The sequence below is a fragment of the Papilio xuthus genome, unplaced genomic scaffold, assembly GCF_000836235.2.
Source record: "Papilio xuthus unplaced genomic scaffold, Pxut_1.1 DF827461.1, whole genome shotgun sequence".
NCBI lineage: Eukaryota > Metazoa > Arthropoda > Insecta > Lepidoptera > Papilionidae > Papilio > Papilio xuthus.
In genome coordinates this window covers 2,085,936-2,103,230 of record NW_013531188.1, presented here as the reverse complement: position 1 = coordinate 2,103,230, position 17,295 = coordinate 2,085,936, and the positions used below count along the sequence as shown (strand labels likewise).

Sequence of the window (17,295 nt, the reverse complement as noted above, 5' to 3'; positions counted from 1 at the left end):
AATTAAATAAACCTCTCTCTAGTTAAATGAAAAAATCCCCATAAATAACTCCCACGGGTACTTACTTATAAAAAGAAATATCCATTTTGTTCTATAAAGGACGGATCTAATTTGGTGAATTATCCCTCATTAATTATCCTAATTTCATAATAAAGTACCTATAACTAGAATAACAAGAATTATTTCTTTCCAAAAGCTTCGAAAAACATATTTACGGCTTACTAATAGAAGTTGTGAGAACAGGGGCGTATCTTATCAAATGATTTATGATGGTGGAATATCGCTAATAAAGTGTTCAGTCCGACCCTGGTGAGTGCTTGAATATTGTCCTTCATGCGTTCTTGACCTACTTGGAGAGAAAGTGACATAACCCCTGACCTTTGCTCGAAAAAGTGGCGCGTTTCTATTCATAATTTGAATATCGAACGTCTTAATTAAGTATCAAAAACGGTTATTAAGCCTTTAAGAAATTTTAATAAAGATTATTAATTATTTTCCAACGAAATATTTTTATATGAAAATACGCTATTCGAAATATGAATTTGGATTAATTAAACGAACTTAAAACGAAATCGAATTAAAATTTCTTATTAAAATATTCTAAATTCAAAAATCAACGCAACTAACATTAAAACCATCATCAAAATGTTACCTAACATATTATCAAACATTTTAGAAGTTATGTTTTCATTACATTTCATTGTCATTTAACATTGACTTGACCTCTGTTCTTATAATCTTCGCTGTAAACAAAATGCCAAACTATAAATACTAAATGCTCGCATATTTAAGACACTGGTGATTGTAAATTGCAAATTACTTTGTAAAATATGCACACACAGCAGGTCATTGAATGTTTTAAAGATCATTGACCGTACATTGTATAAGACGTGGACAGATAATCTTAAGATTATCCTATAGAAATTATTTAGCTATTGTTATACTTAGTAATAATATTAAGGCAAAAGATACAAAGATTCCAGTCTGGAATAGCGCAAGGGCAATCGAGTTTCATTCCACGCAAGCAAGGACTGCGCCAATCTTACTAATATTATAAATGAGAAAGTTTACAAGGATGTTTGTTAGAAGCTATCTCCAGAATTTCACGATGTATTTTGATGAAATTTGGCATATTTATAGAAGATAGTCTGGTTGAACACATAGGATACTTGTTAAGTTTTTTTTTTAATTCTGAGCGAAAGGAGTAGCGGACGTCTAGTATATGAACGACTGTTTTAGAGTTTTGAATTGTGCGTATCCATTCATCGCTTTGATACTATAGCTGTTTTGTCCGGTGAAACACGCGTTGTATTGTTGAGTTATGCAAATGAAATAAGCTCGCTGTTTACCAATGATGTTACAAAAATGACTCACGTAAGAGAGGAAATGATTCACAGAAGAGACAAACATATTTAGGTGTTAGTAACTCTTATCAGCTTTGAGATAAAGTATAAATTACAATGGCGAACGGATCAAAATTCCCGATAAGTGGCAAAGACAATGGAAACAAAGGATAAATACTTTCGTATTTATGTTGTATCTTTTTAACAAGAAATTTATATAGAGGTCTGCACAACACATTTGACAGATTCCAATCTTTTACACAAATTCGATTGACAATTGAATTTTGGTATTTTTCTGAAAACGAGTAGGCTTAATTTTATGTGTTACGAGTATATTATTTTTTGTTAACACAAATTATTATAGTATCCAATAGAAGTAGTGGATATCCATTTCTAATTGCAATAAGAGCTGTCTAGTATTAACAATTATATTGACTTCCGGGTTCAAGCTTCTTAATTAACCCTTAAGTCTCACAATGATTGTTTAACGTAGGCTTTAGTATCAGAATTCTAGACTACTGTTATATTTGTCAAATTTTGTCAAGATCACGGTTACAATTGAAACCGGTAACCGTTGGTTTCTGAGACCAAAATCCTTATATAAAACACATCGTTATCTCTGTTTTGTCAAAGATAATTTAAGGGATAACGATATGTTTTATGCAGAGATCAGAAACTAAGTATAATTTGGGCATTATTTATGGTTAACTTTGATTATAACCGTAAAACTTTATTGCTGTAACACAAATGGGATGCCAATAATTGTTGAGACACACTGTAACATCAACATAAAATAATAACAACATCTTTTAGTGTTTAGTGATTCAAGGCTAAAGCTAAACAGTAGCTAGAAGGGATCAAACATTTGTATGTGTTTGTGCAATGGTAATAAGTACTAGTTGGTGATTGTGCGATGGCCAAGTGGTGGGTGCCGCTAGCGCTGCTGCTGCACGGCGTGGCGGCGCATTACACCCCCACGTGGGCGGTGCACGTGCCAGAGGGGAGGGAAGCGGCTGATGCTGTCGCAGCGGAACACGGATTCATCAACCTTGGAGAGGTAAGATTTTTTTGCAATAAGTTAGCATTTGTCCAATATCTTATATCTGAATTGTGGCCGAAAGATACGCGCTTAGTAGATGCCTATTTACCCAAGTCTTCCCCCACTTTACATTTAGTTAAATATTTACTATCTATTTGTACTATTGTAACGTATTAAAAAGATGGGAGGATGTTTTTTGAGCTATTCAATAGTGGAATCGCACAGTTAGCAGTATTATTCGATAGAGCCATATGACTTTACGACAAATGGCATGCTCCCGTAGCATCAAGATTTTATAATACTTCACTAAACTTCACTTCACAACTTCAACTTCACTAAATTCAGTTTTCTTTCTTTTTATTTTTTACGAATTGTTTATTGTGGGATGATCTGCGATCTTCACTATTCGCGTATTACTTTTTTGAGTAAGTACTACCCTTGGTTAAGTAATAAAATAACACTAGTATATTATTTAAAACCCTTAATATAGTACTAAATATTAAAAGAAAAGCAAAACCTTTGCCTGAAAGTCTGATTTTGTTAACAAAAAAATTGTACAATTTCATTTGGAATTTAGCAAACGAAGCAAGAAAACAAACAGCGCCGATTAATAGAGTGCCGAAATCAAGTGCGCCGCGTTTGAATTTGTTGCCAATAGCAATATCTAAGTCGACTCGGAAGATTTATTACTTTGGATATCCAGTGAAGCGATTCACAATTCACTATATACTTTAAACTAAAGTTTGAATTAACTTTTTATTTATTTGAACGTAAATATGATAGTCTACTAAAATAAAATACTAAACTTACCTTATGAACTTAGTCACTCACTAATATTTTAAATGCGAAAGTTTAGATGGATGTTTGTTTGAAGATATCTTTGAAACGGTTAAACAGACTTTGATGAAATTTGGCATACATGTAGAACATAGTCTGGATGAACACATAGGCTACTTGTTAAGTTTTTTTTGATTACCGCGCAGACGTCAAGGGACGGTGAATTAGGTTTCTCTAACATATAACCCGAGTTATGGAGTTCGTGCGTCAAGACCTGACAGTGACTCTCGCTGGTTCGAATGTCTTGTTAATAAAAAAAATATTATTTGCATTATTTCCAATACCTATTTCATGGTACATTGCTATTTTTAAATCATCAGCAAAAAGATTGATTACAATGTAACATAATATAAACCGCGATGAAAACTCGCGGCTGATTCTATGAAATCAACTTAATATATCAATATTATATATTTTTAAATATGCATATTATATAAGTAAATAAATAGTACAATGACCTCGGGTGGAATCTTGACCTTACTTAAATCAGACGGCGCCGTACTTCCGGTCTTGTCTACCTAGATAGCAGAGCCCCTTTTGTTATAAAAAACTTAGTTTTATTCGAGGGAAAGAGAGAGTTACACAGAGGGAATGAGACAACATAATTTACATATATCACGATTAATTTTCATATTACTCTTTATTTTCTTTTACTTAGATATTCATGCATTGAATGTGTTTTTATAATCTTTTCCAAGAGGTTTCCTTTGAGTGTTTTTCAAATAAGGCTTACGCAGAATTTTCAATTTGCCGTATAATTATATTAACATAGCAATCTTGTCAAATGTTTAATCGTATGTGTGTAACTTAAAACAGTACAGACACACAGACAATTAGTGATGTTATTTCAATTTAATAGAGAATAAAAAAATAATTATTATTTCTTATGGTTAAATATGTACAGATTTATCCTTTTAAGAAAAGGTATTGCTTGATTTAATTTTTTAATCGCTTTTATTTAAATATTTATTGCCACAAAAATAATAAAAAGGTCTTGTTGAAATTTGGCATAGTAGATGTAAAACATAGTCTGGAAGAACACATAGGCTACTTATTATGTTTTTTTAAATTCCACGCGAATGGACTCGCGGGCAACAGCTAGTTAATTTATAACGTTGAAGTTTTCGTGTATCACAAATAAAAGATAATCTAGATACATGGCTTTTTAGCCAACATTTTATTAAACAATAGCTAGTTAGGTTTAAGACAATCTAAACTTATACTAAATAATGTAATCGACTGTTGACGAAGTAGAAATAGAGACAATCATCATCAGCTCACTATACGTACCGAGGGGTTCGGAGCCTACCCTAAATCAAGGGTGACTAGGCCATAGTCAACCACGCTCGCCCAATGCGGGTTGGTTGACTTCACACAATCTTCTCAGATATGTGCAGGTTGCATCACGATGTTTTCCATCACCGAAAGAACGTCGGATAAATGTACATATGTAAATGGAAAATCGAAAAACACATTGATACATGGCGGGATTCGAACCTAGGACCTGCAGATTGCAAGTCAAGTGCTTGACCCCTGAGCCACCGACGCTCCCAATAGAGATAATATGACCTCTGAAATGCTATTTAATTATGTTTAATGAGGGATATAGTCATTTAAAACAATAAAATGTTTTAATTAAGCAAAAATGGAACAACCTTGATGTACGCCGGTGAAACATACCGAACGGAAGACCCATTTGAGTAGAGTTTAATTAAATAAAAACTAATTAATTGTTTGTTTTTGTTAAATTGATGTCAAGTTAACTCATTCAATGAGTGCTATTGTTCTATCATTGTAGAGTAAAAGAATGCCAATGAATTTAATGCGTATGAATTTGTATTATGTTTGTCTCGCTCTGATTGAAATGTTGCCAGTATGTGGTATGCTTTTTTTTTAAACAGCCACTGTTTGCCACGATGAGGCTTACAGGATCACCAGGCGCCCGGTTTAGGCTTAACGCCATGCGCCCGGCCACTTCAAAACCGGGCGCATGGCGTTTTTTTTTTATATCATAAGGTGGCAAACGAGCGAAATCGCTGAAATAGCAAAATGACCGTTGCCCATAGACATACGCAATTGCATATGCGTTACCTACCTTTAATCGACGGAGGAGAGGATGCACAGAAAGAAAATATTTTCCTTTTCCATGCATCCTCTCATCCGGAAAGTCGACTTCCACTCCCCATCCTTTCCTTATAAGAAAAGGGTGGGAAGGGAAAGAGGACTAAATTAGGCCTCCTGGACGCACACTCATCATTTTTTTAAGTTAGTAACTGGGTACTTTTTTCATGAGATCGTTTGTATATTGGCGACAGAATTTTTTTAAATAAATTCTTCATGGTTATCAATTGGGGTAATAGTCTGCAAGAACACATATAAATTAAGTTTTTGTAAGCCGCTGGACTGGAATGTGTTATGTTTATTAAAAAAAATATATATACCGAAAGGATGAGATTTAAATATCTAATAGAAGTCTACCTCCATTCTTTCATTGTCTTTCCTATTAATCTCTACATTGTTTCAAGCAAATTAATTTAGTCTAATTCTCAGGAACGCTTTACACTTCTTGCTTTAGCGATGTGTGTGGTCCAGCTGAAATGTTCTATCTCATTTTTAATTGTAAGTCAGAAAAGGACGGCTGCTTTATACGGAATACAACTAAAACAAGTAAACAAGGCAAGCATTTAGAATTGTATGAAACAATGAAAACGTTTAGAAATCGATATATTATAACAATGAGATCGTTTGTAAATGGTTATTTTATACACAAAGAGAATATTCATAGTATTTGTATGAAATATTGCTTTGTTTAATCTTTTAATCTAACGGACAATGTAAATATCTGAATGGATAAATTTATAGTAAATATTTCAAATGTTTTTTATTGTTTCTTTAATAAATAAATTGCATCTAAGGCGTACTTAAAGTCTTATTAAAATCGAATGTCTGTGTTGTTTGATTTTGTTAATCTTTGATAGTATATGTCAAAGATTAACTATCAAATTAATCTTTGACATCATTGACAATAAATGTCAAAGATTAACTAGGCCGCAGTGAACAGATCTGAGATAGAAAGACAAGAGATCTAAAAACTTAATTGAATAGTAATAGACATTCCTTGAAGCTCAATCGATAGGCTAAGATTATTAGAGCTTAGATACCTAACAATTTGTATCGCTGTCAATTAAGACCCCTTAGGGTGTAGCAAATTGGCCTAGATCGTTTCGCAAGCAATTCTTCAAATGAAATAAAAAAAGAAAAATTAATGTTGAAATTTAACTTTTTTTTAAAATTACAGTTTACTTTTTATAACCGGTCAACTATATTCTGTCAGTGGGAGTAAGAGTCTGTGCACTTTTATTTTTAACTTTTGTATTAGTAAAAAGTAATTACAGTTCGCATGCCACGCATATTGGGATTCCGATGTACGATCAAATGATTGCAAGCCTAGACGTTTCAGTATTACGTTATTCTCAATGAATTTCAATTTAAAATGGTATGCCCGTTTTCATTACTGAATCCAGACACAATAACATACAACAAAGATTATGTACATTTCTAGACAGGACAATGGTATTATCTAAACACGTCTTATAACTTTTACTATTTGACCTTATAGGTCTTCTAATTTTTTATATATATTGTTTTATACATTTTTAGGTCCAAGTCAAATATTTAAGTTTTTAAATTAATTACTGGTTTATAATTGAACAAACTAAGAGACGATGAAGGTATAGATGTGTAGACTTAGAAGAAGTAAGATGTAGATTCTATTTAATTTATTTAAAATGTCATGTCTATTTCTTTGTATATCTATGTTAAGCACAATATAGCACAATCAGCGTGGGCGGTAGGAACTAAATAGTCGCATGTCAAGATTTGCGACGGATTCCCGAGTCAAATGAAGTGCATGCTTAAACATACGCAGATAATATTAGACAGATTCCTTTATGTGATTATCTTGAACAATTATTAATTTAAAAAAAAATTGCTATTAAGAAAGCGGCAAGACAAGGCCTGTCGTATGATGTTAAGAGATTGATCGTAATTTCTTAATGAAAAAACATTCTGCCACACTTAAATAAATGGTTACTTAATCAAAAAAAGTATATTACGGGAATATATGAGTTACAGGATTGTTTTTTTAATTTGATTGGTCACTTTTAGGGTGTCTAATGAATTTTCAGTACGCGAACCACTCTGTGGATCTTAGAAATGTCCGCTTTTAGAAAGTTCCACCGTCACGAGTACGTTGCGAAGCGGTCGACAGAAATAAACAGGAAATTTTAGTGGGCACACATATTTATTTAACGTGACATCGGGATTTCATCCGTTTATGGACGCGCTATTTTTGTCACCGAGGGGCGGCTTAATAAGACCACTGAATAAACTCTAAAGACGTTATAAATCGTTATCGAAGAGAGATAAACGGCATATTATGAAACCACTGCCAATCATAAATCGCCACCGATTGTTCACCAATAGACCTTAGTTTAATATAATAAATGTGAATGTGTGGATGGATGGATGGATGGATAGATAGATAGATGGTTAAAGGTATCTCCAGAACGGCACAACGGATCTTGATGAAATTCCGCACAGATGAAGAACATAGTTTAGAAGAACACAAGCTACAAATTAAGTTTTTTTTTGTTAAATTTTGCGCGGACGCAGTCGTCGGCCACAGCTAGTATAATAATGAATATAAATTAGGTAATATTGTATTTAGTATGTTCTAGTTATTTAAATTTTTCTATGATGTATTTCGTCAATTTTTAATCGAACTATTCATTGTCATTTAATTAATAAATAATACGACAAGAAGAACTTTAAAAAAGAACATTGAGGAATACATAGGTTACTTCGTTAAATTAAATTTACAAGTACACTGGCGTCTTACTACCTGACCATAACTTTGAACGTTGATTTGAAATGATAAGTGCTCCCGTGTACTCTCAAAGGAGAATCCACAAAGACTAGGAACATAAAAGACCGGACACTGTTGTAGCTTTTGCAATCCTTTACGCACTAGTGTTAGACCAGAACGCTTCGTTAGGATACAAGAAATTGTAAACAAAGAAAATATAGATGTAGGAACGGAATAGACATGACTTACCTTGCGGTTACGTTCGAATACTTACATTATTTTATTTGTTTTGAGTCCTGATAATATCTACATAACGGTTTCATTACAATCTTTCATTATATTATAGGTTTTAAATAAATGAAGATGCAATTATTTAAGATTTCAGGACGTATTCAAATGTTAAAGTAAATTCTTGTCAGTTTTTTGTTCAACTGTTTTTTTAAACTTATAAAAACAAAAAACGGTGACATGATACTAATTAAGGTGTATTAAGTTTCATGTCATGTGAAGATCTAAAGGGATCAACGGACTAAAAATACAAGAATAGAAATCTCTAACAGAATAGTCCAGAGGCAATAAAACCGCTTTCAAATATCTATATTTTACGAAACACCTCTCTCTAGACCGTATGGTCTCTAAATCATCTCTAACCTAGTTGTTATTTTAAGAACTACACAACTCCGCAAGGAAAGATAATTTTCTTTTTTTTATAAAATTTTGCTTAAAATAGGTCACCTTATAATTGGCGATCGATGTCCATAACCATTTGTAATAAAAAAATAAGTCAGGAGTGAAGTGGAAGCAATTCCGCGTTTCTTCTGATGAGTGTGCGTCCCGGAGGCCTAATTTAGTCCTCTTTCCCTTCCCACCCTTTTTCTTATAAGGAAAGGATGGGAAGTGGAAGTGGACTTTCCGGATGAGAGGATGCATGGAAAAGGAAAATATTTTCTTTCTGTGCATCCTCTCCTCCGCCGATTAAAGGTAGCCAACGCATATGCAATTGCGTATGTCTATGGGCAACGGTCACTTCGCTATTTCAGCGATTTCAGGTGACCGCTCGCTCGTTTGCCACCTTATGATATATATAAAAAAGTCTTAGACATGTTCCTTACCGTAAAAAGAAAAGGATGTTTACTTTTTCCCACTTAATGCCATCCGCTTTCCATTTTTTCGTTATCAAAAAATAATAAGAGGAAGAAGTATACTAAAGTAAATAGATGGAGTAAGGCAAGCTTCTATCTCGTTTCATAAAATTTATCGTAAACTAATCTACACAATGGTTACTATATTTAATAAAAAAAAATGGTATTTCTTCGTACACCGTATTTTACGGACATCCTGTACAATTTAATTTAACTTTTTAATATGTTCTACAACTTGAAGCTGACAGAAATACTTGGTGCAGAGTTTTAGATTCGAATCCGTCATGCAGAAAATAAGACGTACTAAGTTATAACTACTAGCAGTTTCTCGCGACGTTGTCTGCAGGCAATAAAAAAATCTAGCCTATGTCACCCGGGGATAAAGTAGCTTACCAATGATAAAAGAATTTTTCAAATCGGTTCAGGAATTTTTAAGCCTATTAAAACCAAACAAACGATAAAATTTCTCTTTATATGAGAATTTTATATAGGCAAATATTTCGTTTTTAACGAGATTTCTTCGCCTCAACCTGTATTTAAAACAGATTTTTATCTATGGTCTTGCAAGTTTTCTTCGCATGAACAAATAGAATTGATTCTTACAGCACCCCGCGGATGAAGACAGACAAACGTGCCGGATTTCTCTCGCAAAACTATTTTTGTATACCGTTATCCCGGTTATTGCATTCCTTCCTACGCCATTCAAAGTGGGGTAACGCAATTTGTTTATAAATGCATAACCTTTTCACCTTTCATATAACCCGTAAAATGATATGTTTTTCCTTGCGTTGGCGGACAGATTAGCAATTTGGACTTGTTATTTTATATTATTTTTATAGTAAATATAATTATTTGTGTACTTCTTACCGTCTTACTAATATTCCAGATGCGCATGTTTGGATAGATGGATGTTTGTTTAAAGGTATCTTCGGAACGGCTTCATGGATTTTGTTGTAATTTAGTACAGATGTAGAACATAGTCTGTAGGAACACATAGGCTACTTATTAATTTTTTATTACATTTTTGAAGTTCGTTATGGAAACGCTTTGGAGCCAATGCACGTTGTCTAACCCCGCAAATTTGATAATACAAGTCTTGAACATATATGTTCAAACATCAATTAATTCTATCAAATTCACCATACTTGTCTCGTGACGTCATTGTCAGATCTGATGTGATTGTGCAGGCGTATAAATTAAAGCGTTTGAACATAAATAATACAGCGATGAGCCATTCCGTGTCCAAATGGCGCGCGACTTCGCTTTGATGGTCTAACGTATCAAAGCGGTAGACATCCCCTCATCACATGCTCTCTTGAAATGCATAAATCTCTTCGCACAATGTCAATTTTGAATGCATTTTAGTTGTAGTGTATGGTTGCTTTTGTTTCAATTTATTTCATAACTTTGTTGGAATTTTTTATGAGTTTGAGTCTAACACCTGTTAAATTAACAGAGTTTACTCTGACTCACATGTTCAACATGATAATACTATGAGTTGAGGAAAAGAAAACAGTGACTAAAGGATAAAGGATTATTAAACATCTTATACATTTCGTTTCACATAATCTTACTATCTTACTGATAATATAAATGCGATTTTTTAGATGGATAAATGTTTCTTTGAAAGCATCTCCGAAACTGCTGCATGGATCTTGCCTTGGCATAGATGTAGACCATAGGAAATTTAACTTCTTATTTTATATTATTTTTATAGTAAATGTAATTACTTGTGTATTTCTAACTGTCTTACTTACAAATGCAAATGTTTGGTTGGATGGATGTTTGTTTGAAGATATCACCAGAATAACTGCATGGATCTTGCTGAAATTTGGCATAGCTGTAGAACATAATACTAAAGAACACATAGCCTACTAATTAAGTTTTTAAATTCCGCACTGACGGAGTCGCTGTCGACAGATAATGCAATTACAAACACATTTTAAATGTAATTTTATCAAATGCCATTCGTACTCCATTTGATAACACGATAACATATGTAGAGTTATACAAAACTCCTTTCATACAATCCGGCAGAAGTAGGCAACGATACACGCGATAAATGGCCGTTCACAGTAGTGTATGAAATAGTCTTATTGTTAAGACGGCCCTGGCTTCTACACTACTTGTATACGACAATTGATATGGACCATTTGACATGATGGACCGTACTGCCGTATAAAAGAATAAATCCTTGTAACACGATCGAAGAGGATTGTATAGAGAATAAATATAATACAGGGGGAGTTACGGAGTACAGACTTTTTCTTACTAATATGGATAGATGTTTGTTGTAAGGTATCTCCGGAACGGCTCAACGGATCTTGATGAAATTTGGCGCACATATAGAATATAGTCTGGAAGAAAACATAGGCTATTAATTAAGTTTTTTTTTTTAATTCCGCGCGTTCGGAGTCACTAGTAATAGAAAATTCAATCTCTAGCAATTCGTTCCGTTAATGAAATAAAAAATATATTGTTCGAATCGGATACTAACTACAGGATGTTTGCAAATCGCAAAGGGCGTTGCTTGCAAGACAATCGTACGCTCCGCCGCTCAACCGTGACCAGAATAGATAATCACTACAACTATAATAGATTTGGTTGCCTTTTATTTCTTTAACAAATCAGCCGTATTTATAGTAAAGAGTATAAATTACCCTTCCAATTTTGATAACTTATTACAAGTCTATTTTACTAATATTATAAATCCAAATGTTTAGATGGATGGATGGAACAGCTCAGCAGATTTTGATAAAATTTGACAGACACATAGAACACATAGGATACTTAATAAGTTTATTTTGATTCCGCGCGGACGGAGTCGCGGGCGAAAGCTAATATATACTAATGGATACATGTATGAAGAGAAAAGAAGACGAAAATGCTTATTTTCACCTTTAAACGCTGTCAGAAGAAATAATGGACGAAACTTTATACAGTCGAGACCGGTATCGCGTCGGTATGAAATACAACGTAGGAAATATAAAGCAAAGGATACAAGCCACTTTATAATATACAGTCCTAGCATACATTGCAGCGGCTTTACACACGTTCAGCAAACTTTAAACCATAAATCATTGCATTATATTCACAACACAGCTCGTCTGAGCGATACACTAGAATTAATGTAAAAATATTTACTTTTAATATAAAAAGAAAAAAATATGTAGTCACAGAGTATACACGCATTAAATAAATATAGTTATAGATAAATAACTACAGACTAAACAATCATATTTAACATTTAAATTATAGATTAAAAAAATGTCTAATAAGTAGTGTTACTACAGACTATGACTAGTTAGTTAAGACAGAATAGTTATATCGTACAAATATTGCTATCTCAAATTATTCAAGGAGGAAAGGTGAGACAATGGTATGTCTATGAACAAGGTTTAGCGAAGGAAGACCACGGTTATTATCTTAGCCTTTAAAAATCTAATCATTTTAAAAGACTTCTTTCGCAACACTATTGTTATATAAAATTACATGATTAGAATTCGTGTGAAATCAGTATTCATATTAATGTTAAGGTCACGCAGTAGTCGTGTTACGACCCACTTTAATTTCAGGCATATGACCATTACTTTATAATTGCTTTACATTACATTGTTACGTACTGGCGAACCAGCTCTCCCACAGTTATGGCGACAACTATGCTAGCCACGGCTTCGCGCAGGATTAAAAAAAAATAATTAGTGGCCTATCCGTTTTTCAAGACTGTTGTACATCTATGTCAAATTTCAGCGACATCCATTCAGCCGTTCTGAAGATATCTTCTAACAAACTTTCACCTATGCATCCATTTATTCAATTCGCATTTATAATACTAGTAAGATTAATTATAATACTATTATAGTTTACTGCTTATTGTAATATCTGTGAAAAAACCTATATTGCTTAGGAATGCAGTAGTTTTTGAGTTTATTTGTTGTCGTGACAATTTTTTTATAACGGTCTTCTTTTTTTTTTGTTTCAGGTATGCATGATAATAACAGTTGGCAGCTTACAAAATTTAACGCCGTTTAAATAAAGTAAGAAACAAAAATCTTTGTCTCTACTAACTTCATAAATCAAATGAGTAGTTTGATAGAGTATGAATGAAATGGAAATACGTAAACGGTGGAGAAAGACAGAGATAGAACATGTCTCTCGTTTCCCATGAGTTTTGCGCGATTACTTACAGTCAACTCCAGATAAATGTGAATTCGTGCGTAGAACTGCGTCGGTTGCCGTCTTGTTCCATTCATTATCTCTCAGCGCACTGTTATCAACGCTCCGAGATATTTGTGTAGTCTAAACGACAACGATAGCTTGTGATTACGTCTAATCAAAATATGTTGAATGTTTTAAATATTAAAAACAATTGCTCGCTAGTTTTAAGGTTAATGTTAGAAGTTATTGGTATTTCATATTAATTTATTGGAAAAGGATTGACTGTGTTTTTCCATGCAAATTTAGTTAGTCAATAGCGGCTTTATTTGCGCACCTTATAAAACCATGACGTCACATGTTTGCTTTATGATTTTCATTAATTATCAAGCAGTTCTTAGTTATGGACAAGTTTCTTACAACACGAAAATTGATTTTGTCATGTTGTTATACTATAATAATACTAGCTGTCGTCCCCAACTCCGTCCGCGCGAAACTAAAGAAAACTTAATTAGTAGCCTATATGTTCTTCTAGACTATGTTCTACATCAACAGCCAAATTTTAACGGGATCTGTTCAGCCTTTCTGGAGATACCTTCAAATAAACATCCATCCACCCATCCAAACATTCGCATTATAACATTAGTAAGATTAACTGAATTTCCATTGTTAAAATACCTGTACAAAAATACTGACATCCAAATTATTTTATGTTCATTTGAAATTGTTCAACTTTTAAATTGTTTAAACTTTCAAGAAACACTTTCATAAAGTAATCTAGCTGTCGCCCGTGATTTCGTCAGTGCAGAATTAATTAAAAAAATTGCACTACAATATAGCTCACATCAGCTTTTCCATTAGTCAAAATCTCGTCTGTAGATTTACTCAACCGTTAATACAATATGAATGGTAGAGCCATTCATATTTACACATTAAATTAAACGACTTATTTGGAATGCGGATAAATATTTAATTTATTTCCACCCGATTTCCTAAAAGTAGAATAATGTATTAAAGTACTTTAATAGATTATTCATGAATGTAAAGAGCAGCGTCTTTTGAAGCTATACGAGTTTATCGATAGAAAATAAAACGGTATATCTTTTAAAGCTTTAAAATGTAGCAGAAATTGTATTTGTAAATATTTGGCTACTTATAAGTTATTTTGTAAATTATTTGTGTATTTTTCCTTAATCATATTTATTTTATTTTAGTTATAGTAAGCTAAATAAACCATAAAATGGTACTGTTGCCTGCATCATGAGAAATCGTTATTTTACCAAGAAAAATATCTAGGTTGTAAATTTTGAAAAAATTGTTTTAAATACAAAATTTATATCTTCGCCGTATTTTTTTATATTTCAATAACATAAGATAATATTAGCGTAATATTAAATAAACACTTTAATTATAAATGCGAATGTTTGAATAGATAGATGGATATTTAAAGGATCGGGTCAACAGATTTTGATGAAAGTTGGCAACTATGTAGAACACAGTTTGGAAGAACACATAGTCTTCTTATTACGTTTTTTTTTTTTAATTTCTTACGGATGGAGCCTCGGGCGACCGCCAGTATGCTAAAAGAAAAAAAAAGATTAAAAAAAATATAAAAAGATCAGTCTGTATTGTTGTACTTTAGCTCAGCACATTTAAAATTTAAGATGTTCCCAGCAATCCGTAATCCCTGTTTATTCCTCTTCGTCACGAACGTCTTTGCTTTAATTTTTATTCATGAATTGTAACGTTGATATTATTCCAAAGTCATCTATCTCAAGGACAACTACTCTATATTGCATGTTCATTTTTTATTATTGTCTCTCATTTAAATGTTCGCGAACTTTTTATCCCATATCGTACTTGTGTAAAGGTCAATGCCCTAGTAGTTGCTAGCCGAAATTTATTGATTTAAATTCAAGTACAAATTTTCTATTTAATAAATTATTTATAAGTTTGAAACTTAAATATGTATAATTAAATATATGTACGGATGAAAGACTCCTTCATAAAATAACGTATTTTTTTTAATTTGCATTTTCTCTAATATTGTTCTTTTTTTGTCTCTTAATATTATTGTACTGTTCTAGCGACTTTTATATTGTTGTTTTTTTTTTACATTAAAGTGTCAAATACATTCAATTCCATTGCGAGTAGGTGGCATTAAACGTGGTATTAATCTCATTACTTTCTTTAATTAAGAGAGACAAATTAAAAAATTCACATACTCGTACATCTGAAGGGATGTTCAGGCAAGGCCTTAAGAGGTTTGCAAATCAATAAATGTACCCGGGGTCAAGGCTTTGATCATTCGGGTCACACGAAAGAGGACGGAGTGGACGCGTATTGAGAGTGACCTCAATTCTGCAAAAGTATCAGGCCGCTGATATCGCCTTTTGTAAAATTCAATTCAAAGAGTTTTTGCCATTACAGCACGTATGTGTTACTGAATATTTCAAAAACTATTCAGTATAAATACAGCATCGCGAAGACATTTAGCTAAATCTAGTATCAGTTAGAAAATACTGGCAGGTAAAATATTGGCAATATTATGAAAAAAACCCGAGGGAAAAAAACTACAGATAATTTTTGAATCTGTTGAATTCCTTTTTGACAGATCGAGGTCATTGACGTACATGTTCTTAATTGAAACTCACTATTTACAAGTTCCTATAGAAAGCAAACTAGTTGCGTCAGCTAATAATTCAGTGCGAAGCAAATCGTTGTTGAAATGCTCAACTAATCGTCTTTTTCTTGATTAAATTTATCATATACCGATAATACCGCGTCTAATTTCATAATACATTGTTATGCTTTGTTAGTTTGAACGTTTTCGTTGAAATGGACATTTTGAAAACGCGTAGCTAATGTTTTCTCTATAGTTTAGCTGATAAGTACGGTTTGTTTAAGTCATAACTTATGTCTTTATTTGACGTTAATTTTCGACTAGCTGTCGCCCGCGATTCCGCTCGCTGGAAATAAAAAAAAAACTTAATAAGTTACCTTTGTGTTATTCCCGTCTATGTTCTACATGTAAACCAAATTTCAACGATATCCGCTGAGTCGTTGCAGAGATACCTTCAAACATCCATCCATCCATCCATCTAAACATTCGCATTTATAATATTCGTAAGATCGAATGTCTAATTAGTGAATTTACAATTATCTTTTACAATTTGTTGAATACTTTTCGAACTACGGTCGTTTCTTATCAATAGTGGTCTTGGGTCCTTATTGGTTAGGATTTTTTCGTAAAATGACTTCATACATAACGAATAATCGTACGTTAAACGTAAATAGCTTCAGTAACACAGTAGATGTTAGTATCGACCCGGCACTAGGACCGACCAAACCGCAAGCTGCTCGCAAACATTGAACCCATTCCACTGTCACGGACCGGTGATCACACTCAAACAAATTAAGTCCATCCCAAAGGAGTTATCCTAGCATCCATCTTAATTTAAAATTTGTTACAAATTTAACACTTTCAGACTTACCATCGCGCTTGATGACTCTTTAATAAAATCATAGTGTGCATGTATTAAGTAGGGTAAAGACATTGATATTGACCACCCTTTTTATTATTCTCAATAATGAATTTTATATTTTTGTATGTGTATCGTAAAATTGGGACCCATACACTACAATAAATAAATAATTGGACCTTATTGTGGAGAAAACACCATTTTCTACTTACAATATGTGTAATGTCAAGTTGTATAATGTAAGTCGTTTTATAAATGAGGTACTTAAAAGCCCCCATTCTTTCCACCTCATCTTATTTCACTCCCCTCTTATTGATCGGAGAGAATATTGAAGGAAAAATTACCCTTAACATTAAGAGGGAAGAAAATAATAAATATTCTTCTCTTTAGAAAAAAAAACAATAACTAAAAGTAATCCACCAAACCAACT

The 17,295-nt window shown here is 32.8% G+C and overlaps 1 protein-coding gene across 6 annotated transcripts in view; it reads left to right on the top strand.

The window, feature by feature from the left end:
* The window catches only part of Fur1 (Furin-like protease 1), a 71,317-nt gene that overhangs the window by 3,274 nt on the left and 50,748 nt on the right, over nt 1-17,295 (top strand). For 4 of the 6 annotated variants that reach the window (XM_013314341.1, XM_013314343.1, XM_013314344.1 and 1 more), the window contains exon 2: nt 2,157-2,400. In XM_013314341.1, coding sequence (XP_013169795.1) covers nt 2,257-2,400 — 144 coding nt within the window. In that variant the 5' untranslated portion in view covers nt 2,157-2,256. Of the gene's footprint in view, nt 1-2,009; nt 2,401-17,295 lie in introns of all 6 variants that reach the window. The other 2 variants (XM_013314345.1, XM_013314342.1) reach the window with 2 other exon arrangements.